This window comes from Lactuca sativa, chromosome 9 (assembly GCF_002870075.4).
Source record: "Lactuca sativa cultivar Salinas chromosome 9, Lsat_Salinas_v11, whole genome shotgun sequence".
Classification (NCBI taxonomy): domain Eukaryota; kingdom Viridiplantae; phylum Streptophyta; class Magnoliopsida; order Asterales; family Asteraceae; genus Lactuca; species Lactuca sativa.
Window position 1 is genome coordinate 195,304,301 of NC_056631.2, and position 27,169 is coordinate 195,331,469.

At 35.5% G+C, this 27,169-nt stretch overlaps 4 protein-coding genes across 6 annotated transcripts; 3 read left to right on the top strand and 1 right to left on the bottom strand.

Moving 5' to 3' along the window:
- Positions 1-227: 227 nt before the first annotated feature.
- LOC111905664 (condensin complex subunit 2) lies at positions 228-6,252 on the top strand. 3 transcript variants are annotated; one of them, XM_023901360.3, is made up of 14 exons: positions 228-657; positions 741-839; positions 1,514-1,631; positions 1,849-1,919; positions 1,990-2,050; positions 2,133-2,333; positions 2,416-2,660; positions 2,758-2,902; positions 3,078-3,331; positions 3,429-3,462; positions 3,545-3,669; positions 3,766-3,873; positions 3,963-4,153; positions 6,068-6,252. In XM_023901360.3, exons 1-13 carry the CDS (start codon positions 397-399, stop codon positions 4,149-4,151), a joined length of 1,911 nt encoding a protein of 636 aa, XP_023757128.1. In that variant the 5' UTR covers positions 228-396; the 3' UTR covers positions 4,152-4,153; positions 6,068-6,252. The 3 variants fall into 3 exon arrangements, with proteins under 3 accessions (XP_023757128.1, XP_023757126.1, XP_023757127.1); XM_023901358.3 differs by having other exon boundaries at positions 229-657; positions 6,064-6,252; XM_023901359.3 differs by lacking the exon at positions 6,068-6,252 and adding an exon at positions 4,283-5,428 and having other exon boundaries at positions 229-657.
- Positions 4,175-5,534, bottom strand: LOC111905666 (uncharacterized). The gene is made up of 3 exons (XM_052767291.1): positions 5,052-5,534; positions 4,774-4,797; positions 4,175-4,618 (listed from the first exon to the last, which is right to left on the bottom strand). The coding sequence occupies exons 1-3, from the start codon at positions 5,263-5,265 to the stop codon at positions 4,293-4,295; spliced, it is 564 nt and encodes a 187-aa protein (XP_052623251.1). The 5' UTR covers positions 5,266-5,534; the 3' UTR covers positions 4,175-4,292.
- Positions 6,253-7,050: 798 nt separating the features above from the next.
- Positions 7,051-7,806, top strand: LOC111905675 (uncharacterized). The gene is made up of 2 exons (XM_023901370.1): positions 7,051-7,153; positions 7,298-7,806. Exons 1-2 carry the CDS (start codon positions 7,051-7,053, stop codon positions 7,804-7,806), a joined length of 612 nt encoding a protein of 203 aa, XP_023757138.1.
- Positions 7,807-11,225: 3,419 nt separating this feature from the next.
- LOC111905673 (uncharacterized) lies at positions 11,226-14,753 on the top strand. Its single transcript, XM_023901369.1, has 2 exons — positions 11,226-11,546; positions 11,619-14,753. The coding sequence occupies exons 1-2, from the start codon at positions 11,226-11,228 to the stop codon at positions 14,751-14,753; spliced, it is 3,456 nt and encodes a 1,151-aa protein (XP_023757137.1).
- Positions 14,754-27,169: the final 12,416 nt, after the last annotated feature.

Here is a 27,169-nt window from a genome sequence, read left to right on the forward strand (position 1 = left end):
TATAAATGAAAAATTAGAACTAAAGTGAAGACAAAATAGAAGACAAGAAGTCAAAGAGGCATTAGGTTATTTTTTGATCTAGGAAAAGCTTATCAATGGCTGTAATTTTTTCATAAAGCAAAAACCATCACGATCAACGGTAAATCCAATCTGAACGGCTACAAACCGCAAGTTCACTGAAGTTCCATGTACATCACATACACCATAAACTTCCTCTTGCAAGTTCCAACTTCAAAACAAAGGAGGGAAAGTTGTTCACTTTTATCTCAGTTGTTGAACACGCTCCTCGGAACTTTCACTCTTTTTGCAAATTCATCATGAAATCTGAACAATATTGAGAATCCGAAACCTAAAAAAAGGATTGAAGCTTAGTGCAAATTTGTGACTTGAACTAGAATGGCTGGATTGGTAAGCCCTATTGCTACACATGTGAAGAAACAGAGAGCGACGATCCTATCTCCGGTCACCACCTTCGTTCTCGGCTCCAACAATGATCAACTTGAACGTGCTCAGGCACGCGCCGCCCGTGCTGCTTCCATCCGCCGGAAGCCGGTAACGTTCAATAACGCAGCTGATGATAATCCTGCCGGTGCTTTTCTAGGTCAAGAGCAGATCATGGAATTGTTCCAGAATTGCATCAAATTAGCTAGTGAAAATGTCTCTACTACTCTTAGCGCTAGTGTGTTTTAACAGATTCATTTTTCTATTATGACTCATGATTTAACCTTTTTCTGTTGCAGAAAATTAATCAGAAGAATACTTGGGAGCTGAATTTGATCGATCATCTACGTGACATTATAAAAGTCGAAGAAGATGATGCTGAGACCAATTTTCAGAAGGTACTGAAGATCAATTTGATTTATGTTGAAGTCTTTATCAAAGTTGTTTGTACTTATTGACAGTAGCTTTAATTCCTTTTGAATTCTACTTTTCTTCTTTCCTTAAGAGGTTGTCCTTTTATTTAATTTAGACCTGTTAGAACTACATCATTTAGCAATCCATTTATAACAAAGATAATTTTGACCACATTGGGTGTATATGGCTTGCTAGTGCATACTTAATTATGATGGAGGTCTATCACAATATAATTAAGAGAACTAGTGAAAGAAACTTTAACCACATCACTCTTTCATGTGTATATCTTTTAAGTGATTATTAATTACTAGAAAGCTACAAGAATGAGTAACCTTTAAGTGTTGTTTATTTAAGCAGGAATCAGTGTAATCTTTAAGTTTTGTTCAAGTGTAGATCACTTTTGACACAACATGAATTCCAAATCTGGTTTGGAATCCACACAAGTTTTGTCCAGACCAGACAAGACATGTACATGCACAGTTTGAAGAATATAATAAAATATTCGTTTTCTTGCTTGATTTTCTAGCTTTCTTAAGATTTTATCTTATCTATTCCACAATTTAACCTACAAAAAGAAACAAATGGAGTTGGATAGTTAGAGTAGAAACAATTTCTTATAATTTGGATCACAAATCACAATGCATCTTTTCAAGTGCAGGCAAGTTGCACTCTTGAAGCAGGAGTTAAAATATATTCAACAAGGGTGGATTCTGTCCATGCTGAGGCATATAAATTCCTTGGAGCCATTAATCGAGTTGGACAGGACATGGAACAAGGTCAGTTATATCGCATTGTACTTATCATTCCAAGAAAAAATAGTCTTTAGTACCTTGTCATCCATTATAACTTATAATGTAAAGCGATGTATGGCTTATAGCTATATATACATATGTTTTTCCTATTTCATCGGTTCAAATATGCAATGGAAAAATCAAAAGACCTTATATTGTAGAAATATTCAAGGGTTCATTTTGTGTGATACATGTTTATCAGGCAATTTAGAGGATGGAAACACCAACACTGAGCAAAGGAAACAAAGTACTAAAAAGGAGCATGAACAAAAGGTCTTTCATCATCTCGTCTTCAATCTTGTTTGAATACCTACCTTAAACCTATTGCATCATAAATCTACAGTTTTCTCCTCTTTCAACACTGGAATCATCATTTGAGAATCTTAATCTGAAGAAATTTGATGGTAAGGGCACAACTTATTACTTATACCTTTTTAATTTTTTTTTTCCATAAAAGGGTGTCATGAAATTATCTTTATTCTCTAGTTGCTTTTACTGTGGATCCTCTTTATCATCAAACGTCTGCTCAGTTTGATGAAGGAGGGGCAAAAGGTCTTTTACTGAATAATCTTGGAGTCTATGGTGGGTGTCGTGTCCTTTTTGATTCACTTGAAGTACCTGCAAACTGCATGTCTTGTTCACCCCAAACTGATAAAATCGAGACAATTGATATCTCATATGCAAAAGGTATGTTTTTAATCTTTTATATGGAGGGCAAAATGGTCATTTTACAAAATGACAAGGATCTTGTATTTTCATTCATCTGTAGACTGCATGGAACAAATGGCAATTAACATCTCAAAGAGCAAAGAAATCTCACCAACTCTCAAGGAGATAGTCAACATGTTTGATGATAAAAGACCACCAGACACTGTTTTTGCCCAAAATTCTCATGAACCTGATTATGACGATTATGCCCTTGATGGTGATCAAAATGATAACTTTGGAACGTGGGATTTTGTTAATGACAACGAGGGCACTTATGAAAGGGAGGAAGAAGTAGAACCCCATGAGGTGCTTGAATCTTGATCATTTTTCAGTCTTTGACAAATCTACTCAATCATAGCATCATGCTTTTCATTTTTCTTATTATCTTGTTTTTTGTTTGTAGGAAAATGAGCAATATGAATCTCATGATCGTGATGTAGATGACAAATTTATAAAAATTGATGACTTTTTGTTTCCAAGACGGGGTTTGACCACAAGTCAAAATGCCTGGGCGGGCCCTGAACATTGGAAATATAACAAGTCTAAAGGTATAAAAGTTTGTACTGTGTTTGGCATGCATTGGACTGACACTGTGACATGATGTGAATGGACAATTGACACACACACTTGTTCCCGATCTCTTGTCTGTGCAAAAGACATAAATACCCTCCTTGTCCTCGTCATCAAAAGTTGACATTTTGTTTTTCATTTAATGTTTTATAGGTCAAGAAGCTTCTACCAAGGAAAATGGATCACCATTGTTGTTTAAAAAACCAAGAAGCAAGAAACAATTTGAAGCCGATATAGATTTTATGAAAGTTTTGGAAAATGACATTGTTGACCCCTTCATTCCTCCTAAAAATCCCAACTCATTGCTGTTGCCTGCATATAGAGAACCTTGTAACACAATGCTTCCGGAAGATTGCCATTATCAACCTGAGCATCTAGTGAAACTATTTCTTCTACCAAATGTTTTGGTAATTTCACCTCTGTTTAAATATATTCTATAACAATCACCTGTTAATCAAACATTCAAACCCATATATGATTAATGATTCTTTTGTTTATTTGTAGTGCTTTGGGAAGAAGAGAGGAAAGAGGAATTCAGGTCAATTGATTTCTTCTATACAAATCATTCTTATTGTTTATCTACAGCATGTGATATTATTGTGATAACATTTTATTATCAGATGAAGTTCATCAACAAGAAGCTAATCCATCATGGGGTGATGATGATTGTGGAATTGGTGACCAATTTGATGATGGAAATGCTTATAGTGATGTTGATGACTCTCTTGTCTCTCAACCACGTCAGGTTTGTTTATTAAAACTCCAATTTGATAACTAGTTTTGACTTGAAACAAATATATATACATTTCCTAATTTCTTGCTATTCATAAAATTAACACAGGTAGAAAAAATCGACATCCAATATGACAAAAAATCCAAACAAGTTGATGTTCATGTACTAAAAGATACTCTTTGGTCAACCATCCAAGAAATGCAGAAATCAGCCGGAGTAAATTTTCTTTTTCTTTAGATGCCAAAAAATTCCATAAATGATAGCAATGGAAACTCTATTATTAATACTGATAGTTGTGATTGCAGGATGAAGATTTGTCTTTTAAAAACATTTTATCATCTTCCCCAGCAGCCACATCAAATGATGACATCACCCCACACCTGTCTTTCATCTGCATATTACATTTAGCCAATGAGCATGGATTAACCCTCAACAGCTTCCCTGACATGGATGACGTCAGCATCCATCTCCCCTCCCACCCCAACATCCCATAAAGGTACATTTTTTTTCCCTACTATTACAATCAACAATTTATAATAATATAATCAAACACAATAACAATATTCACAAAATTTTCATGAATTTCTGTGTATAAATGTTTCAAGCTAACAAAAAACAATGACAGTATGCAAAGATCAAAAGACCTCAGTGCCCCTAACACCGACTTCTTTCCATCCTCGTTGGCGGGCCCGCAACTCCCACTTTCCGGTTTCTTGTTTTTGTAAGGCCAAAGCTGCTTCAGCTTTTTCACGGGCTTCTTCACATGTTTCCATTCCGGAGTTACACTTGTCTGCTTCCTTTTGATATTGTGATGTCAGCTTTTTTGCCTCGAGTAATGCCATGTCAGCACGTTGTTGACTCTCTAATGCTTCTGCTTCTCTTAGTTTTAGTTCTTCTGATAGAAGCTCTGCAAAGTTCTTTTCCGTGTCTCCATCCACTTCCGGATCATGCTTTGAACAATCTGATTCAGTCCAACATTTCATCAAAAATTGAATATAAATATTAAATACCAATGTATTTATGGAAGTATGTTGCTATTGTGCATAAATAGTAAAGTACATTATCGATATTGAAAGTATGTATTTGTTTGTGTAATACTAATATTCTATTACTAACCAGTGAAGGAACTGTTGCCAAGTCCTGTGAGAAAAAAAGAAAATATAAATCAGTTGAGAAATTGATGAAGAATCTGTCATCAACATTAACATCTTCTATTTCTACTACTTGTTATAGAGTTAACGATAAAAATGGAGGTTAATGAGAAATGAGATCTGATTAGTGGAAATTGGGTGACAGATCAAATCAAGATTCATAATTTTGAACGAATTAAAGTTAATTAGTGATGGGCAGATGGTGGAATAGTGTAGAAGTGGGAGAATTTAGGGTTTACGTACCTTGAGGAAAGGAGAGGGTAGGTTGGGAATCGCAATCGCAGTTGCAAGGAGGGCAAGATACGGCGGAGGAAGAGCGGCGGACGGCGGATAAACCTTCGAGAATATGCCAGTATAGTGGTGGACCTACTAAATAACCTACTAAAGATAGCCCCAAGAACACGATTCCGATTCTCATCATCGCCGGATTGCAAGATCCAGACCTGTTCGGAGCCATCGCTCTCTCTCTCTCTCTCACACACACACACACTGTTTCTTTCTTTCTCTCACACACACTGATAATATGTCAATAAGAGTTTCACTTGCACCTGATCTTGAGGAAGATGAAGATGAAGATGATGTATTGCTAAAAAATCTTGCTGTGGTTGATGAAACCTGAATCGGCAAATGAAAAGAAGAAGAGGAAAATCGGCACTTTTCGCGTCACGACTGATGGGAGTTTATTTTACATAAATGGTCCCTCGTTCGAACCCGGTTTAAAAAGTCAGTTTAGCTTGCCAAAAACTCCGGTTAAGCCAAATCGATAGCCCGGTTATTTATTGCCCTGGTTGGACGGTTGGATCGGACCCTAATATGTTAGTTAATGTACTCTTTTTAATTCTGTTTTATACTATTTTCAATTAATTATTTGGGTATTTTTGGAATATAAATATTTTGTTATTTAAAGAAAATTATATTTTATAATTTAACTAGCTTTTTTAGTTATGCTTTCAAATGCAATTTATAATGGTAACTAGTTAAACATAGAAATTATATATTACACTTAACAAAACATAAATTTAATATGTAAAGTATTCGGTGCTCAATGAAAGGCTTTTGAAGAATATTGCTGCATCTTTCTGTAATATAGAGGGACAAATGTCGTTTATTTACGTAATATTATTTAACAATTAACAGTGGTAACATTGTATCTTATTTCTCTTATATATATTTGTTATGTATCTTGTATTTGTGTTATCATCTCTGGTTTACTAACTCACATCCATGATGGATCATGTTTTCTTTTTTCCTTTAGGAAGATTGTTTTTGCTGATGCTAGACTGTCCGATTATGAGCTGTATAAAAAAACTGTAGAGTATAGACACAATTCGCCTATTGTACATGTGTAAATTTTCACCTATGAGATGAGATTTGACATCTCCTTTTTTGTAAGCATTTGTGTTCTTACTTCTTACTTTGCAATTATTTGCTAGTGTTACGTCAATATTATTTTAGTACTAAATTCTTAAAAATGGGAAACTCGTGACATAATAATCATATTGATTACATCATTTTGATATTGGTTAAGATTTTTACCCATAAATATATGGAATAGTCTATACATTACCCTCTATTCATCCAATTATGAGAAGCTGAGATAATAATACTTAGGGGTTTTTGAGATTGAGTTTGAAAAAAAAAAAATTCCCTTTTGGTAAAAATGTTTTTTTAGCTTATGATATTACATTTGTAGCATGTACTCCACTTTTCTAATCGTATGAATATATAATCTTAAAGGAGATAACCAAACTTTCGAACTATTATTACTTATATTATTTTGGTGTAAATATCTAGCATTATTTTATTTTTAAATAGAAACTAAAAGAAAATCAAATTTCCAAGATTATATATAAAAATACAAAAAATAACAGTTAGGCTGCCCGGAGTGGAGGGAGATCCACGTGTGAAATGCTTACGTGGAGGCTCTCTCCACGTATGAACACCGCCCCTAGCTTCAGTGGGTTGGTGGTGGTGTGGCTCCCAAGACGGACGAAGACGCGTACATTGATTGACACTTTAATTAGGACCGTTGGTTGGACAATAAATAAAAAAAAACATTTTTTCTTTAATCTCCTTTCTCTCTCTCTCTCTCTCTCTCTCTCTCTATATATATATATATATATATATATATATATATATATATATATATATATATATATATATATATATATCCACTTTTACACAATTTTTTCAAAACAAACATACAAATTCTCTCAAATCAAACATACAAATTCAACTAAAAATGCATAGCGGTTCTGATGACGATTTAGTGTTGCACACACTATTGTCTGTGACACAAGACGTGATTCGTGAGAGAGGCGAAACTTCACACCGCAAGAAGAAACGTAGAAAATATATCAATCGAGATTGAGAGGCGGCACATGAACTTTTGGTACGTGGTTATTTTTCCCCTGATAGTCTTTATGACCTATCGAAATTCGAAGAATGTTTTTATATTAGTAGAAATTTATTTTTACGTATAACTTCAGATTTGGAACGTAATTATGAGTTTTTCCAATTACGATTGGATGCTAGAGGTAAACGTGGTTTTACTACAATACAAAAATGTACGGCCGCTCTTAGACAATTGAGATATGGTATAACCGCAGACGCATCAGATGAGTATCTGGAAATGTCTGAAAGGACGGGTCGAGATGGTACATATCTTTTCTATGAGTATGTTATAGAGCTTTACCGTGACATATACTTGCGACATCCGACTAAAAGTGATGTCGAACAGTTGTATGTCGCGCATGAAGCTAAACATGGTTTTCCAGGGATGCTTGGTAGTATTGATTGTATACATTGGGAGTGGGCAAATTGTCCCAATGCGTGGTGTGGTCAATTCACACGAAGATATCATGGGGTCCCGACTGTTATACTGGAGGCGGTTGTTTCAAACGACCTATGGTTTTGGCATGCATTCTTTGATATAGCGGGGTCAAACAATGACCTGAATGTGCTTCACACGTCTCCGTTATTTAACGATATTTTGTAGGGTAAAGCACCATATATGTCATACGTTGTGAATGGAAATGAATACAAGTATGGATATTACCTAGGTGATGAGATATATCCAGAGTATGCTACATTTGTTAAGTCCTAAAACAAAGGTGTCACTGTCACATAATCGAATATCCGACACGAACATTGGATAAGGCAAAACTAACGACAATGTTGACTGCTTGTGTGATTTTACATAACATGATAATACAAGAAAAGGGCAGAACTATTTGTTCATATACCGGGAACGATGTACTTAACCCACCTGTAGTAATACAAGTTGGTAGCCCGACATACTTCTCTAGAGTTTTGGAAATACAAAATCATGAAACACATCACAATCTACGACACGATTTGACCGAGCACATATGGGGGAGACAACTCCAAGGGGGAAATGACGATGGAGACGAAGAGGATGAGGGCGATGATTACAATGAGAATGCAGAAGGTAACGACGAGGCGGATGAGGATGATGACGACGAGTAGTATTTGTCTCCGGTTTTTATGTTTTACTTTTTTTTTGTTTTTTAATTAAGTAGTGTAATATTTGATTTGTTAGGTTTTATGTGTATTTTAATAATTTAGGTTTTAAATTTCTATGTTTTTAATTAATGTGATATATATATATATATATATATATATATATATATATATATATATATATATATATATATATATATGGTTAGGTTATTTTGTTTCTAGTAACTATTGTGTGCCAGAATGCACAGATCTGGACCATCGGATGGAATATAATCAAAGGTCATGATCTGAGGGTCTATGATAGTAGAATATGATAACATATACCATATAATCACACAAATTTCAGCATAAGGGCATTTTAGTCAATTAACATATATTAAAAAAGGAAATTTTCGGATTTTTAGGGATAATTAATTCCTTTATTTTTAAAAATCTGAATATTTTAAATTAATTCAAAATTAAAAATTCGATTTTATTCTGTCAGAATGTTAGAATGTTAACCATAAACTAGTAAATATATTTTTCGATTTTATTCTGTTAGAATGACAGAACCCCAACCATAAACTAGTAAATACATTCTAAAAAGAATACACAAAATCAATTCTTGAACTAATAATATACCAAATAATTACATTGTATGATTGTGATTCATTGAATAATAACAACATTCTGAAAGAAAAAATAAAAAAAAAACATCACAATCTAACAAAAACACTAATATATTCTGATAGAATATTATTTTTTAACAACATTTTATACATTGTAGTATAACACATTCTGGTATAATACACTCTCATTCTCTATGTTTTCTTCCTTCTCCACATCAATGTTAGCCTCTTCAAAACCTAAATCCACAAAGAAAACATAATCAAGATTCAAAAATTAAAAAATTCGATGCATTCTAAGAGAATAAAAACTATAAATTCTGACAGAATGTACTTGTTGTTGACAATTATTCTCAAACATTCTAACAGAATACATTTATATAAAATAAATTCTAATAGAATACATTACATAATTCAAGAGCTGTTATTGTATACAGAATTCAATAGCTGTGATTGAATCATCAACACACATATGCATTCATTCCCAGTCATGAATTCAAGAAACAAACACACATTTACATTATCGATTTAGAAATATGAACGCCAATTTTGACTTTTTTGAAACAAAATCCAACTTATGACTGTGAAGTGCGAGTTGTATCAGAATATTTCTTCAATCGAACAGAAATAAACCATTGAAGAAATCGAATTTAATAAGATGATGAACACAATCTCGATCTTGAATCAAAATAGAGATAAAATCAATCTCGATTGAGGTAAATAATTTCCAGTTATATCCCCTAGTTGTTGGATTACCGGACCAAAGAAAGAAGAACAGGAGGCTGCCGGAGGATACCTCCATCCAAGTACCTGCAATCGTCGGGATTTCCTTACCGTTTGCTCCTCGCTTATCATTCGTGTTCATAGACCCCACAACAACGCCATTGCTCCTCCGCATCCCCTTCTTCAGCCTCATCGACCCCAGAATCCATCATCGATTGCGAGACGAGAGTATGTGCTCCCTTTTGGATCCGTCGATTGTAGAAGAAGAAGTAGAATCGATGATGGTGATGGTGTTGATGTCGATGATGAAGTGTTCGGCCGTAAACATATCTAGGTTAAATATATTTAGTTTAATTCTTTAATTGAATGATTAGTTTATTTCCTTAATTGAATGATTTCAATTAAATAATTTCCTTAAATAAAAGTGTAAAAGGTCCAAAATACCCTTTAATGATTTATTTAATTATTTATTATTTCTTGAATTCTCATTGGTGTATTTAGACACACAATAGTTGTTAAAAACATTTGAACCTAGCTCTCTCTCTCTCTCTCTCTCTATATATATATATATATATATATATATATATATATATATATATATATATATATATGTGTGTGTGTGTGTGTGTGTGTGTGTGTGCGTGTGTGTGTTCTCAAAAAATTTATTTATCTTATAAATTATGTTTTTTTTCCATATAGTGTTACAAAAAATAAAAAAGTTATATATTCTATAAATTATGTTATTTATTTAATATAATGTTAAAAAAATAAAAAAATGAATGTTGTTAGTGGTGACCATTTCCTATGCGGAATGAGTTGGTGGTGAAGGTGACGTGACTCAGAGGTGACACCACTTTTTCGGTGGGTTGATGGTGACTTCTCCACATAGCCTTATATTATGATCAAACATTGAAATCTCATGCAAAAAAAACTTGTACAAATAAATTCAAAACCCTTAATAACCAAATTTGATTTTATCATTTTATCAATTATTTTTTTTAAACAAATATTTTGAGTTTTTAACCATTATATATATTTTGTAAATCTTAAATATTTACGTAACTTTTGAAAAATCGTTTTGTATAGTACGAAATTGAAAGCGGAAATATGACTTATTAAGGTAATTAACTTTTCGGTGTGTTCACATCTGGGTAACTATCTTTTTTTTTTTTTTTGTACATATCTAGGTAACAAACTTGTTGGAAATGTTTATATATGACCATTACGACCTGCTATAGCATGTTAAATTCTAGATGTGAATGCTTTCAACAAGTTCATTACCTAGATGTGTATCAAGAAATAGTTACCCAAATATGAAGAAAATGAAAAGTAATTGTTATAATGACTATATATTAACACTTTCAACAAGTTTGTTACTAAATATGTAAATAAAAAAAAAATAGTGAAACTTCGTCTTGTTACAATATAATCTATTAAAAGAATTTTACTTGTACATCTAAAATTAAAATTAGATTTACAAGTAAAAAGTAAAAAGTAAAAACGACCGAGCGCAATCAGTAACTAACCATACAGTGACCAACGCCGGCGTCGGAAAACCACCACCGGAGAAGCACGGAAATCTCAGAAATCTTGATCGACGCACGTAATGCCCTCCAAAGTACCATCGGATCTGATCAATCAATCTCAGATCGGATTCCGAGAAGTCGCCGGACTATCATCCTTTAACCCTCAACACCCAACCCTAAAATCTCTTCCAACCATTGAAAACTCAATCTCCGCCCTAGACCTGTCGCCTTCCCGCCTCCGATGCAAACATTGTGAAAGGAAGCTCCTCAGAGGATCACAGTCACTGATTTGCATATACTGTGGGCAATGCCAGGCCAAAGACCTTCCTCCTGAACCCATCATCTTCAATTCCATCTCTGGTTACCGTTGGCTACTTCAATCGTTGAATTTAAATGCCTCGGTTAGTGTTTTTCTTTCAGATTTTTGAAGTAGTGTATTTACATTGAAGTGTATGATTTGGTGTTGAATGTAGGGCGTTTTGATTCATTATCTAGTGTGTTGTGATGATATTACCACTGAAAATTCATGTTATTATCAGGAAATGATTGAGCCTTTGGTGGAAGAAAAGAGAAGAGACACAGTTGGGACTCCAGTTGAAGGTGTAAAAGCTTTGTCTGAGTTCTTAGATGTGCAGATTAGATGGCCAGATAAGCTTGAGATACCTGTGACCAGTTATGTCAACAAGATGCTTGATCATAGCAGTTCTTTAAATGATACCACAGTTGGCTGGGATAACTTTGAACAAAGAGATAGTGGCTCTGATGATGCATCTGAAGAACTTGCAGTTAGTAGTAAAGATGATCAAAGTGATGGATTTGGAGATCAAGATAATCTTAGTCTCTTCCAGACTGATGATCCTAAAACTGCTGATATGTCATCTGATTTGAGTGGTGATCGTGATGCAGAAATTGAGGATTCTAAAGCTAATGCATCCGTGTCCTTTGATTTAAGCAGGAGTTCTTCATTTGGAGATGACACAGAAGTTCAATCTGTGAGTTTTAAGGAACAAAATGAGGATTCTGAAACTACTGTTGCCATGTCTTCTGATCTTAGAAGGAATTCTTCTTCTGAAAATGAGGAAGAGATTCGATCTGTGAATTCTAAAGCACAAATTGAGGATTCCAAAGCTAATGCATCTGTATCCTTTGATTTAAGCAGGAATTCTTCGTTTGGAGATGAAACAGAAAATCCATCTGTGAATTTTAGGGAACAGAATGAGGAATTTGAAACTACTGCTGACATGTCATCTGAACTTAGAAGAAATTCTTCTTCTGAAAATGAGGAAGAGATTGAGTCTGTGAATTCTAGACCACAAATTGAGGATTCCAAAGCTAATGCATCTGTGCACTTTGATTTAAGTAGGAATTCTTCTTTTGGAGATGACACAGAAATTCAATCTGTGAATCCTAGGAATGAGAATGATGATTCTAAAACTACTGATACCATGTCATCTGATATGAGGAGGGATTCTTCATCTGAAAATGAGGAAGAGATTCAGTCTGTGAGTTCCAGAGGACAGAATGAGGATTCTAAAACTGCATCTGTATCCTTTGATTTAAGTGGGAATGATTCATCTGAACATGATGCAGAAATTCAACCTGTGATTTTGAGGGAACAAAATGAGGATTCTAAAGCTAATTCTGCTGATTTGAGCAGGGATTCATCGTCTGAAGATGACACAAAAATCCAATCTATGAATTCTAGGAGACAGAATGAGGATTCTACAACTGCTGACATGTCTTTAAATTTGAAAGACCATGATTCATCTGGAGATGAAACAGCTGTGAGTTCTAGGGCACAAAATGAGGAATTTGAAGCTACTGCTAACCTGTCATCTGATTTGAGGAAGGATTCTTCTTCTGGAGATGATACAGAAATTCAATCTGTGACTTCAAGGGAACAAAATGAGGATCTTAAAGCTACTGCTGCCATGGCATCTGATTTGAACAGGGGTTCTTCATCTGGTGATGACACAGAAATTCAATCGATGAATTCTAGGGCACAAAAAGAGGATTTTGAAGCTACTTCTAACCTGTCCTCTGATTTGAGGAGGGATTCTTCATCTGGAGATGATGCAGAAATTCAATCTGTGAATTCTAAGAGACATGATGAGGATTCTAATACTGCTACTATATCCTCTAATTCAAGTGACCATGGCTCATTTGGAAATGATGCAGAAATTCATACTATGAATTCAAAGGCACAAAATGAGGATCTTAAAGCTACTGCTGCCATGGCATCTGAATTGAACAGGGATTCTTCATCTGGGGATGACACAGACATTCAATCGATGAATTCTAGGAGACAAAATGAGGATTCTAAAACTGCTTCTGTATCCTTTGATTTGAGAAGTGATGATTCATCTGAACATGATGCAGAGATTCAGCATGTGAATTCGAGGGCACAAAATGAGGATTCTAAAGCTACTTCTGCTAACTTTAGCAGGGATTCTTCATCTGAAGATGACAAAGAGATTCAATCTGTGAATCATGATCCAGAACTCCAGAATGTGAATTCTAGGGCACAAAACGAGGATGATTCTAAAGCTACACCTGCCATGTCATCTGATTTGAACAGGGATTCTTCTTCATCTGGAGATGAAAGAGAAATTCAATCTGTGAATTCTAGGAGACAGAATGATGGTTCTAAAACTGCTACTATATCTTCCAATTTGAATGATGATGATTCATCTGAACACCATTCAGAAACTCAGCCTGTGAATTCTAGGGCACAAAATGAGGATGATTCTAAAGCATCTGATTTGAGAATGAATTCTTCTTCATCTGGAGATGACACAGAAATTCAGTCTGTGAATTCAAGGAGACAGAATAAGAGTTCTAAAACTGCTTCCATTTCCTCTAATTCAAGTGATGATGATTCAAAATTTGAGCCTGTGAATTCGAGGGCACAAGATGAGGATTCTAAAACTGCTACTACCATATCCTCTAATTTGAGCGAACACAATTCATTTAGAAATGATGCAGAAATTCATCCTGTGAATTCGAGTCCACAAAATGAGGATTCTAAAGCTACTGATTCTTCTTCTGGAGACGAAAATGAGGATTCTACAACTTCTGCCATACCCTCTAATTTGAGCAATGATGCAGAAATTCATCCTGCTGCTGATTTAAACAGGAATTCTTCATCTGGAGATGAAAATCATAGCACACATGACAAGGATTCTAGAGATGATGCAGAAATTGAGTCTATGAATTCCAGTAGAAGAATGTATGCTAAGACTACTACCAAATCCCCTGATTCTTCTTCTACTACAACTCCTGCTACTAATAATAATACTTCATTTGGACATGATGATGATTTGAGTCGTGGTGATGGTGATGCTTCATCTGGAGATGATATAGATTTCCAGTCTGGACATTCCGGATGGAATGATGATTCCAAAGCTTCTACTGTCAAATCCTCTGATTTTAGGAGCGATTATTCTTCATCTGGAGATGATGTGGAAATCCAATCTGGTATGCAAAATCAGGATTTCAAATCTCAAGATTTAAACACCCAAAATCTTAACAACACTTTACACTCTCATCCTTCCATCAATCATGATGACAACATTCAAGAAAACCCGGCTCCCATTCACAAAGATTAACTCTGTCTTTCAACAGATAATCTTGTAAATACTTCATGTAGTTTCGTTAAAATGATGTACATCTTTTATATCATCATATGCTAATTTCTCAACTGCTCAATAATATCATCTGATTTGCATCTCTACATCAACCAGGTATGTCTTGTATTTTGGTTAAAGTATAAAAAAAAACTTTGGATTTTGGTAATTATATATCTCCATCTGTAGTTTTATGGTACATTCAAAATCCCAACTAAAGTTTTTGCAAGAAAAGTATGAAAAAAAAAACTATTTAAAGTTGCAGAAGAATTTATATTAGCAAAACTGTAAAACATCATTTCTTGAGGAATCACAAAAATGATCAATTTGGGTGAAGACTTCTAACAAAATGACCATCTTCTCCACTATTTATACAAAATAACCATATATTTGGCAAAGAACCCATTGCAAAATCACTAATCATGTTTCATATTGGGTTTGCAAAATTAGCAAAATCATTGTGAAATTAACATTTTGTTCCCTATCAAAGAGAAACTTTCATTGTTTTTTCACACAATCTCAATTCCACAATTTATTTTTCATGATATTTTTGTTTTCAAATAATGTTTTAAAGGTCATTTAGAGGTAAACGAGTAACAAACTCCTCAAATACAAACGAAAATGATAATCGTGTGCAATGGCGACATTTGCATTTGTTTGGTTAATAACTCATTTTCACTTTTAACCCATCATATTGATATCATAGAACATTTTAGTATGTTGGGTATGTTTTCGACTTGTTCAAGTGTTCCACCATATTAAAAAAACTATAAAAAATATACAATAATTTGGATTTTCAGTATACATGAAAACAAATAATTTAGAGTAAGAAAAAATATTTAGTTTCTATTTGTGATCACCAATAAATCTGTCACGAAACGCAATAGCAAATTAGCAATGTCCTCGACAGTACTCTATGGTCATATGTCGATCATTAATCAAAGGCTTATAAAAATACAGATAGGAAAACATCACGATCTCATGGGACATGTTGTCGTGGTACCTGATTAGATTAGTCTTGTGAAAATAGAGTTTGTCGAGATGGACATATGTTGCATGTGATATCCACCCATAGACTTCGGATTATAACAACTTAGGGATATGCATACATTAGCATATGAAACTATGGTTTCAACCTCCCAAAATAGCCCTATACTTTGGCATTATCATATATGATGATTGTCCTCGTGATTAGAACCTAGTGGTTGGGTCGACGAGTATAATTTGACAAAAGAGTTTTAAGATTCAAATCATGACACACCTAAAATATTACTAATGTTTCACGATTGACCTCACACATGGATCTTGAAACGGGTTGACGTGGGTAGCTCAGTTTTTAATTTTAAAATAAATATAGACAAACCTAATGGTTGAGGTGTATAATTTCACAAAAGTGGTTCAAGGTTCAAATCATTACACACCTAAAATATCACTAATGTTTTATAATTGATCTCACACTTGGGTTTTGAAACGGGTTGACGTGGTCTGTTCAATTTTTAATTTTAAAATAAAGACAAAATTGCATAATTGGTCCCTATGGTTTGCAAAATATCTCAGTATGAGGACTTTTATAGAAAACCTCACGCCGCGGGTCCTGTAGTTTAAAAAATTTAATGAATGGTCCTCCTGCCGTTAAATCTAACTTTTCAGCCGTTAGATTTTTATGAAAAAACTATTTTATCGTTGTACTAAATTTGCAATATACTAAAAACCTTGGGGACCATTTGTGTAATTTTATAAATTTGAAATTTTATATATATATATATATATATATATATATATATATATATATATATATATATATATATATATATATATATATATATATATAGTTATTATAGTTTTTTTTAATATTTTTATTATTTTGATTAAAGTAAATGAAAAAAACTTCAATTTAAAATATTGTAACAAACTTTTTTTTGTAGAGTCTGACTCTTATTATTCTTTATTCCAATGTTTTAAAAACCGGTTTGAATCGGCCGGTCGAACTGGTTGGACAGGAAACCGGGGGAGGGAGCGGTTCAACTATCACCAGTTTTTCGTCGATTTTTGAACCGGATTGAACCACCGGTTTTCAGAAAAAACCCGGTTGAACCGGTTAAACCAAACAAAAACACATAGACAAGAATTATTTTCATAATAAACTTTGGTGATTTTTTTTTTTCAAATCTATTTATTTTTCTCAAGATAAAAATATATAGTAAATGTTATAAAGTTTTTTGATGTGTTTGTATTCATCTAAAACTATATTTTGTTTCGATATTATACTTTATTTTCTTTTTGACGTATATGAATTGCTTTAAAACATTAAAACTTATTGTTATGTGTTATTTTAATGTATTTGGATTGATCTATAACTTATTTTTATGTATATTTTTAATGTTTTACCTTGTAAACGTAAAATTCATGATTTATATGTATATATATGTGTAGGAAAATAAGAAAAAAAAATGAAAATTATAGAAACCGATTAACCCGCCGTTCGAACCGGTTAAACCGGTTGAACCGAGAACCGGTCACCATATCGGTTCAACTAAAAAACCGATTTTTAAAACATTGCTTTATTCTTTATTTTAATCTATTATCAAATTGAAAAATATTATCTGGAATTTAAACTATTGATATCTCGTATAGAAATACGATTTAATTTGCACGTTTCATTTTCAAAATATTAGCTAGTTTCCTATTTTATGTAACACCCTTGTGAATATTTTTCTTTTATACCCTTAGTATGAGAATTATTTGCAAAATTGGTCCCTTTGGTCTTTTTAATGAAAAAGTGTGGGTGTTAAGTACGCTGGGCGTATGTGGCGAAGACACAAACCCTAATTTTTAGGGTTTGTACTTTATTTAAGCATCATTATCTTATTGAGACCCCTTCATTCATCAACCTCCATCCTCATCTAAGCTCGCGGATTTGTGAAGACACCCTCTACGTTGGGCGTAGAAGGGAGTACGTTAGGCGTACGCAACCTAAAAAAGATCATTGACCTTTTGATTTGACTTTGACCAGAATTTGACCAAGTTTGACCTACATGTAAATTGGTTATTTTGGGCAGTAGTTTGAGACTAGGTCATTATTTGTTGTATAGGTGACTTGTAGAGTCATAATTTGGAGCTGTGATATGTTCAACTATCTTTTCGGACTGTGAGGTGAGTTTTACTCACTATACTTGTGGGTTGAAGGAACTAATGTCGACCCATTATATTTGTATCTTGGTATATTTGATGTTGTTATGTTGTAGTGATATGTTATGTTGCTATGCAATGGTGGTCTGTAGATTTTTTTGTTTTCCTGTTGACTGGTTATATGTTTGTTTGTTGCATATGTCGACATAATGCGGTTTTGGGTTGAGGCTTTATTGCTATGCGCGTGAGCCAAAAAGACCACGGTATTCCACTCCGATGACTGATTGGACTTGTTGCATATCGGCATTCTAGTCTGATGAATGATTGGGCCGATGCATTCCTGTCTGATGACTGATTGGGTCAGGGGTAATACAACCCGATGACTATGGACCCGAGAGTATTTTAGTCTGATGACTAATTGGACCTAGTATGTATGATTGTATATGTATTAATATATAAGAGTATATTAAGAAAAAATCAAAATAAATAATAAGAAAACATTAAATGAAATACCAAAAAAATAAAAAAAGACGAGAAGTGTTAAATGTATTAATATATTAGAATATATTACAATTTTGGTGTTTGGGTTTTTGTTTTTTAGTTTTCTATTTCTATTACTTGAATCAAAATAAATAAAAACAATAGATGAATGATAAATAACTAAAATTATAAAAAAAATAAAATAAAAGATGAAATAATGATAATGATAAATGCAAACATAAAGTTGTTAACAATATTAACTATGGAACATCCAAGTAAAAAACATGAACCTTAACGACATAAAATTAAAAATAAAAAATATTAATGCTTCAATTTATAAAATAACAAAAATTATAAAATAAAAATAGAAAATAAAATGTCAAAAAGATAAAAAAAAGAACTATCAAAAATTTGAAATTATATATATATATATATATATATACACACACACACACACACACACAAAGTTTTAAATTTACAAAATTACATAAATGGTCCTTGAGGTTTGTAGTATATTACAAATTTGGTACAAGGGTAAAATAGTCTTTCCATAAAAATCTAACAACCGAAAAGTTAGATTTAATGGAAGAAGGACCATTCATGAAATTTTGCAAACCACAGGGACTAGTGGTATGCCATTTTCCATAAAAGTCTTCAAAGTGAAATATTTTGCAAACCACAAGGAGCAATTTTAAAATTTTTTCTAAAATAAATATGGACAAACCTAATGGTTGAGGTGTATAATTTCACAAAGACAAAATTGAAAGAATAGTCCCTATGTTATGTCATAACTCACAATTTTAGTCCGAAAAGGTTTGGAGTCACACCAATGCTCCAAAAGTTTGATTTTGTTGTGAGTTTGTCCAATTTGGTTTGAACTTTTTTATAAAGATGATTTTCCCCTTATTATTTAATTTTTCATTGAAAAAATTGCAAAAATGGTCCATGTGCTCTTCAAAATTATGTAGTTTTGGTCCAAAAAAGTTTGGTGGGTGGTCCAATTTCGGATACCTTGTGTGATTTTGTTCCTTATGCTTGATATTTTTGTATGGTTTTGGTCAATACCCTTCATGAAATGACAAAGATGCCTTTCATTTCTTTTTGTTTTAATTTTTTCATTTAATTTCTTATTATTTTGATATAAAAAAAGAAAATAAAATATCATCCCCTTTCTCTCTCTCTCTCTCTCTCTCTCTCTATATATATATATATATATATATATATATATATATATATATATATATATATATATATATCCCTCTCTTTCATACAAAAACATACTTACAAACCTACACTCTCTTTAAACTCCCACCAATGAAGAAACCACCACCAACCTCCCCCCCCCCCCCCCCCCCCATACAAAGACAAGACCACCACTACTAGTATAACCCACCCCTTCTCTAATAATATTGACTTAATTCTCTTCCCTATCATTATTTCTCACACTCTTAAAATTGATGTTTTCTTCCCAGAAACTATATATCAAAACGACGATGATAATAAGAACTGTGATCACCCAATTCCTCGTCTGTTACAAGCATAAACACAAACATGTAGAGTACATTCTGATTTTGTGTGCATCTTATTGGTTTCACAGCAACATAAACAATGAAAGATCCAAATCTATTTCATAATCAAAGATAAAGGGAGTGGTAGGATGCCACCCTTGTTTATCTAATCTAGCTACCATAATCAGTTGCCATCTCCATTATCCATTAGCCTTCAACCCTTGGTTATTATCACAACATAACGTCGCCATAACAGTCTCCTGTTTTCAAATCATAAATGTAACATCCGATTTTTGAGGTATACATTATTTCAATTAAAATTGATTTTTATAGTCGCCACGACGTTGGGAAGGATCACCACGACATGGTGAGGCATCTTTAGTCGCATCTCTTTTTGACTCTCCATGACGTGGAAAGTAAAGGACACGACGTGACCACCGCTGACGTCTTAAAACCTAATTTTTCGAGTATTTAAAGGAAAGTGGGAGGCTAGGGTTACTCATCCTTAACCTCCATCACTTCCAAACCCCCAAAAACCTAACCCTAATCCTCCTTGGTGCTCTTATGCTCATTTTAGCAAACTTGAGGTGGTTTTAAAGGAAGAAGGAGGAGAGCTAGCATCTTGATTCATCAAGCAATCCTTTCCTCCATTCGTGTGCATCTTCGGGACTCTTTGTAAGTCCTCAAACTTCAACCTTTTTGTGTTCTTCTTCATAGATCTAGGTTTTGGAGTATGTTTTGGCCCTCTGGAGTGGTTTGAGTTGTTATAAGAGAAAAAGTTTGCAACTTTATGGTTTCTCTACGTCCCTTGAGTGTTATATCTCATAGATATGGAATTTTGTGGTATGATGTGAACCATGCATGGATTTTGGGTCATATTATTCCCTTTTTGACCTAATTTGATGAAGGACATGAATGTCCATAAAGTTTGGATTTTTATGGACCATTAGGGGTAGCATTCTGGAGAAGTTGGACTAAGGACCTTCGGGATTAAGTGCTTAATGGTTGAGTCTTTGCCATTTTTAGCCTTATGGAACCTAGGATTAGAGATTTTGTCCTTTTGGGTGGACTTAATGGATAAAGTTGGAAACTTTATCCTTCTAGTCCATATTTCAAAATAGATCTGCGCTTTGGAGCTCTTGGGGCTGAAGGAAACAACTTAACCCATTAAGCTATTCTGAATCCAGCGCCCACAACGTGGTATCAGGTCGTTTCTACGCCATGGCGACTGGGGTTGGATCGATTATTTTGTCCTGATCTGATGCCATGAGCGGTGTGGCGAGTCGTTGAAACTAATGTTTAATTGTTAACTTTAACCTTTTACCATTGAGTTTGAGGGTTGACTCTTGACTTGCTGTCGTGGGTCAAATGTTTAGTTTTAGAAGGTAGAATAAGGGTTTTCCTTGCGTGTTACCTAGGTGGCATGTAGCACCATTTTGGACCTTGTGATCTTGTTGATTTAAAGCTGCATTTCGAGGTGATTCTCTTCACTATACTCGTGGGCCAAAGACATTAATCCCGTCCTATTGGATTATGCTTGTAGGGTTCTAGTTGTATGTGTGATACTTGTATGTTTTGTATGTTTTGAGGGACCCGTATGCGATTTAGGGCGAGGCCCGTTATACTTACTGGGTGAGGCCCGTTATACGAGTTAGGAAGAGGCCATTTATACTCATTGGGCGGGGCTCATTTCTTGTATGGTATGTGGTATTTTAGGGAACTCACTAAGCTTTGTGCTTACGGTTTAAGTTTATGTTTCAGGTACTTCCGGTTCAAAAGGGAAGGGTCCGGCTTGATCGCATCGCATCCACCCGTATCCAACATTTTACGATTTTAGGATTATACTATGATAACTATTTTCTATTTTGATATACTTTGAGGATTTGAGATGAATAATTGATGATTTTGGTTGATTAGTATTTTTGGGTTGTTACAAGTTGGAATCAGAGCCTTGGTTTGAGGGATTCAGGCACACTCTCGGGTGTGACTGAACTCAAACTGAGGAATTAGTAAAAAGAAAAAGATTTTTCCAAAAAGATTTTAATGAAATAGGTGTGATGCATGCAATCGATTGAGCTCAAGTAAGTGTTCCCAAAATACCTATACATGTTTGATTGATTCAACATGTAAATATGTGAATAAAATGCTAGATTATAGCTAAGGATCTGCTCATAAATATATGTTAGGAGAGATGTCTTTGTATGCTTACTGTATAAGCCTTCAAAACTGCATGCTAGTATGGATTATAGATGATATGTTAGGATGGCCTGTTATACAGTGCTCTAGTTAGATCTCGATGCTCGAATGCTGCTTTCTTTGTGCTTTTAGGAACCACTGTTAATACTAGTTAACTATCAAATGAATATGCTAGGTTACAAGTTACATAAATTAGACAATTTTAGAAGGTTAGGTTTAACTATATTAACAACTCTTGTTTTAGTCCAACCGTTGTAGTGTGAGACCTTGCAGTAAAAAATTATCTAGTGTCTATTGCATGTAATTGTATTCGTATGGTAGTTAGCTGGTCTTAGTGGGGGTTTCTTCTGTAGCTGATGGCGGAGAGTGGCGGTTAGTGAATCCTAGGAGAACCTAGAAAGCAAGATAGCATTAGCAAATGCGTTGTTTTGTAACATTCCGCTTAAAATAGAATAATTAAATAATAAACCCGGAACCGCGAGAAGTAATTTTATTATTATTTTATATTATTATAGCCCAAAATTAAATAATATTTAGCGGGGTGTTGGTTTCGGGGAGCCAAATGACATAATTTAGATGTTGGGGGTTAGAAGTGTAATTTTGGGATTTATTTTGCAAAGGATTTTAGAAGACAGGGGGTGTTTGATACCGTTTGGACTTAATGTGAAAGGATTTTGGTTGGCTGGGGTTAAAAGGGTAAAGTATGTACCTAAGTTGAAAAGAATTTGTCATAGAGGGGCTATATGTTAACTTCTGGGTCTTCATTTGAAAATATTTTTGGAGGCTAATGGGCTATTTGGTAAATTAGGGATCAAATTTAAGAGGAATTATGGAAGCAGGGGTGTAATTGGTAAATATTGTATCTGAATTGTAATGGATTTTAATGCTGAGGGCTGAAAGAGTAAATTATGGACTTAAGTTGAAAAAGTTTTTGTAGAAGAGGGGCCAAATGGTAAATTTTGGATTTGAATTGAGAAGATTGTGATGGAGAGGGACCAAACATGTATATATACAAATGTTTGGAGATGGACACAGGTGGAACCCGTCACCCTCACTAGCCTCCGTATATATGCATATCAACCCATGTAAATCTTAAGTCTTAACCCTAGCCACTCTATACTTCAGCCGCCACCTTTCCTTCCTCCATCGACCAGCCGCCATCACCTGATTCTCTTGCATCTCCGAGCAACCAAGCCACCGACGAATCATTGTTGCCGGTGAGATCATTCCTTGATGCTGTTCTCGCTGCCGATGAAGGCAACCACAACGGGTCCACGACGTACGAGTTAGGAAGACCGGAAACCACCAGCCGAGTCCAGTTCCTATATTGTCGGCCGTTAGCGCCGCTGCTACTTTGCGCCACTGCTGTCTCTATTATGGAGGTCGGAGACCACCGAGTCAAGCTATGACCGCTTCCGACACCGTATCTGTCGGAGACCGTACGTTCGCTGTCATCGTAGTTTGCGGTGGTTGAAGGCGAAGATGACTTGGGACATCGTGGTTATTGACGTCATTGACGGAGAATGCAACCGCCTATCCTCTGCAAGCGGTTTCGTTCTACCCCTCTTTCCTGTCTCTTTTCTACGCCATATCAGCTCCGGTCGATATCCGTCGCCACCCATGCATCCGTCACCGTCAGTTTCGCCGGCCACTACATGGTTCGTTGCTCCGACCAATTTTAACCGCCGCTGATTACCATTGTTGTCCGTTTTCTTGGGTCTCCATTGTCGCCTTACGCCACCAGGTGGGTGGCTAGAGTCGTTTTGTGAACAGATAGAGTGTATGGGGTTTCGTTTGGCCGGAAATCACGAGAACAGCCACCACCACCACGTGCCACCTCCGGCCACCACTAGGGTGGCTGTGTGTGTTATTTGGGGTTTAGCATTGTAAATTGTAACTAGAAAGTAGAATAATGAAAAGAAACTCAAAGCCACCACCGTAGAGTGGTCGCTGCCGCCTCCTGCCGCCACCAGCCGCCGTGTTGGGTGGCGGTGTGCCTCGTTTGCATTTTGACTAGTTTGGGATGCTTGGACAAAATGGACCTAATGAAACCCTATTGGGCCCAATGAAACCCTAATGGGCCCAATGAAGCCCTAATTGACCTAAAAGCCCAACCGTGTGAGTAATAGGTAGTATTGGGTTGGAAATCCTAATGGCATAAAACCCTAATTTGGGAAATTATCGGGACCCGCACTTGAGTTAATTACTAAACTGAAAATGTTAATTAATAATCATTTGTAAATTAACCTAAGGCAATATTGGACTTAATGGATTAAGTTCTTTATGGGTTAAATAGGAACACTTAACCCTAATCGTCATTTCATGTGAAAACCCTAATTTCACTTGGGCCTTGAGTTGGGCGTTTCTATTGGGCTTTGGTGATTGGGCCAATAATGGGCCATTCAAGAACAATCATATGGACTAGAATAACTGGATGGGCTTTATCGTAAGGCCCAGATGAGGGGTTGGGCCCAATTTGGAAAATTAGGCCATAGATGGGCCATAATTTGGGACTTGATGATTATGAGATATTGGGCCATTTGAATGCCAAATGTTTGGACTGGACTAAATGGTTGGGCCTTAAGGGAAGACTATGTAGAGGTTTGGGCCTAATTTAGAAAATTGGGCCATATGTTGGGCTTTGGCCCATTACTTGACTTTTGGGCCTTGGAGTGTGAGTTGGGCCTTGGGCTTGAATCAAGCTAGTTTGGGGGTAGAGTAGCCTTTTACCCCAAGCATGGACTTATGGTTATGTATTGGAACCCAATTATTAATTGGGTGTTATTTTGATGATTGACAACTCGGGATTTTGTCAACCAGCAGCGGAGTTTATCCACGGGACTTTAGCAGTGTGAGGTGAGTTATCCTCACTATACTAAGGGGTCGAAGGCACCAATGCTGGCCCATTGGATATGCTATCCTAGCAGTTGGTATTATGTCGAGTATGAGTTAGTTTTGCATGCTGGTTGATATGCCAGTTTCGTAGATCTGTAGGACTACTTGTATTATTATGTGATTATCTGTATGCGCATTAGTTTTGTTATATGTCGAGATATTATGTGGGTTGGGTTGAGGTTGTACTGCCCTGTGCGGTAGCCAACAAACCCCCGAGTATTCCAGATATGAGGTGAGGGCCGGGCGGGGCATGCCAGACTCATACTGAGGTCTCGGGAGCATTCCAGATACGAGCTGAGTGCCGGGTAGGGATTGCCAGACTCGTATTGTGGGCTCGGAAGCATTCCAGATATGAGCTGAGGGTCGGGTGGGGCATACCAGACTTGTACTGTGGGCTCGGAGGCAATCCATATGTGAGCTATGGGCCTAGAAGGCAATCCAGACTCACACTGTGGGCCAGGGGTAATCCAGTCTGTAAAGCTATGGACCCAGTACATGCTGTTATTTGTATATGTCTTATTTGCAATGTATCGGTATTTTAGTGGAACTCATTAAGCTTTGGGCTTACAGTTTCAGTTTTGGTTTCAGGTACCTTAGATGATCGCGGGAAGGCAAATGCGTTATCATACAACTCCTCACATTTTATGACTACGTTTCTAGGAGACTCTGATATTAAACTATTTTGAAAACATTTTGTAATAACTAATGACTTTTGAATGTTTGAAAAAGTTTTAAATTGGCTTGATATTTATGGGTGTTACATGTTTAGTGGGGATGTGGAGTGTTTGAATTAAGGGAGTCACTTAGGGGAATTGGGATGACTCTTGAGGAAGGTATGTATAAAAGTGAATATATTATTTAAACATTAGAGTAATATCATTAATTACGAATACGAAAAACTCTGGGGGACGCTGTGCTATCACGCCGGGACATTGTCCTTAGTATCGGATGTACCTGAAACATAAACTAAAAATAGTAAGCACAAAGCTTAGTGTGTTCCCTAAAATACCACATACAATACATACATTTTCCATGAGCTACCCCCATGTTCTGACATCCAAATACCATGGGCTACCCCCATGGTTTTTCCTTGAAATGCCATGGGCTGCCCTCATGCTCTAACATCCAAGTGCCATGGGCTACCCCCATGGTATTTCATACAAATTCCATGGGCTACCCCCAGGGTCTTCCAGGCAAGTATCACAAAGACAACTAACATTCCACATAACAAGTAATGGGCAAACATTGGTGCCTTCGACCCATGGATATAGTGAGAAAACTTACCTCACAGTCTGAAAGAATAGTTGCACCGATCACTGCTCAAAAAGAAATCTCTATCGGTCACCTATATAATTAACAGGAACCTAAATCTCAAACTATAAATCAAATTATCCAAAATTCCCTTAGGTCAAAGTTGCTCAACCGTGGTCAAAGTCAAAGTCAACGGTCAGGGTCGAAAAGTCAATATTCCTTCCCAGCTGAGTACGCCCTACGTACCAAGAGTTTACGCCCAACATACTCTAATGTTGACCAAAAACATGGCGATGACCGCGTACGTGTAGTGTACCACCAGGTACGCCTAACGTACGCAGCCCAATCCCAACACTCTTTTAAGAGCTTATTCCATTAAGCCCTTACGTCCAAAACCTAGATCCAAGCCCAAAATGATGTCCTAAGTCATAAAGTTTCCAAGTTTATGACTTTGCATGGCTATAAAGTGCTTAATGTCCAAAACCCTAAGTTCTTAACCCAATAAAACATCACAACTCCTGTATGGAAGGGATAGAAGGGCCAAGATCACATTTTTATGGTTCATAATGGTTCCATAATGGATAAAGTTTCCAACTTTATCCATTAGAATGGTCCCAAAAAACTAGATCTTGTTTTTAAGTCTCAAAGGGAACCAAATGTAACATCTGATTTACCAGGTATATTGTTTTAAGTATTTGATTCAAGGGTTTTGGAGGGACTCGACGAGTTCGTGCCTCAACTCGTCGAGTAGTGTGTACACCTATCTATGGTTGGTACGCATGGCATGAGTTAATGATCACAATGTGGCGTCGACTTGAGGATGAAATTGTGAAGTGGTAAGATCAAGTGCGTTAAGACTGCGGGGAGCTACTGTCTCAGTGAATTAGTGCAAAGGAGTGTGGTGATGATACGGGGAGCCGTAGTACTCACTATTCGGCG

Coding starts and splice junctions, on each gene's coding strand:
- LOC111905673 (XM_023901369.1), top strand. CDS start 11,226: ATGCCCTCCAAAGTACCATCGGATCTGATCAATCAATCTCAGATCGGA. Junction 11,547..11,618: donor CGTTGAATTTAAATGCCTCG/GTTAGTGTTTTT, acceptor TGTTGAATGTAG/GGCGTTTTGATTCATTATCT.
- LOC111905675 (XM_023901370.1), top strand. CDS start 7,051: ATGCATAGCGGTTCTGATGACGATTTAGTGTTGCACACACTATTGTCT. Junction 7,154..7,297: donor TTCACACCGCAAGAAGAAAC/GTAGAAAATATA, acceptor GTATAACTTCAG/ATTTGGAACGTAATTATGAG.
- LOC111905664 (XM_023901360.3), top strand. CDS start 397: ATGGCTGGATTGGTAAGCCCTATTGCTACACATGTGAAGAAACAGAGA. Junction 3,332..3,428: donor TTCTTCTACCAAATGTTTTG/GTAATTTCACCT, acceptor GTTTATTTGTAG/TGCTTTGGGAAGAAGAGAGG. Junction 3,670..3,765: donor TTGTCTCTCAACCACGTCAG/GTTTGTTTATTA, acceptor AAATTAACACAG/GTAGAAAAAATCGACATCCA.
- LOC111905666 (XM_052767291.1), bottom strand. CDS start 5,265: ATGGCTCCGAACAGGTCTGGATCTTGCAATCCGGCGATGATGAGAATC. Junction 4,798..5,051: donor TACCCTCTCCTTTCCTCAAG/GTACGTAAACCC, acceptor TTTTTCTCACAG/GACTTGGCAACAGTTCCTTC. Junction 4,619..4,773: donor TGGCAACAGTTCCTTCACTG/GTTAGTAATAGA, acceptor GGACTGAATCAG/ATTGTTCAAAGCATGATCCG.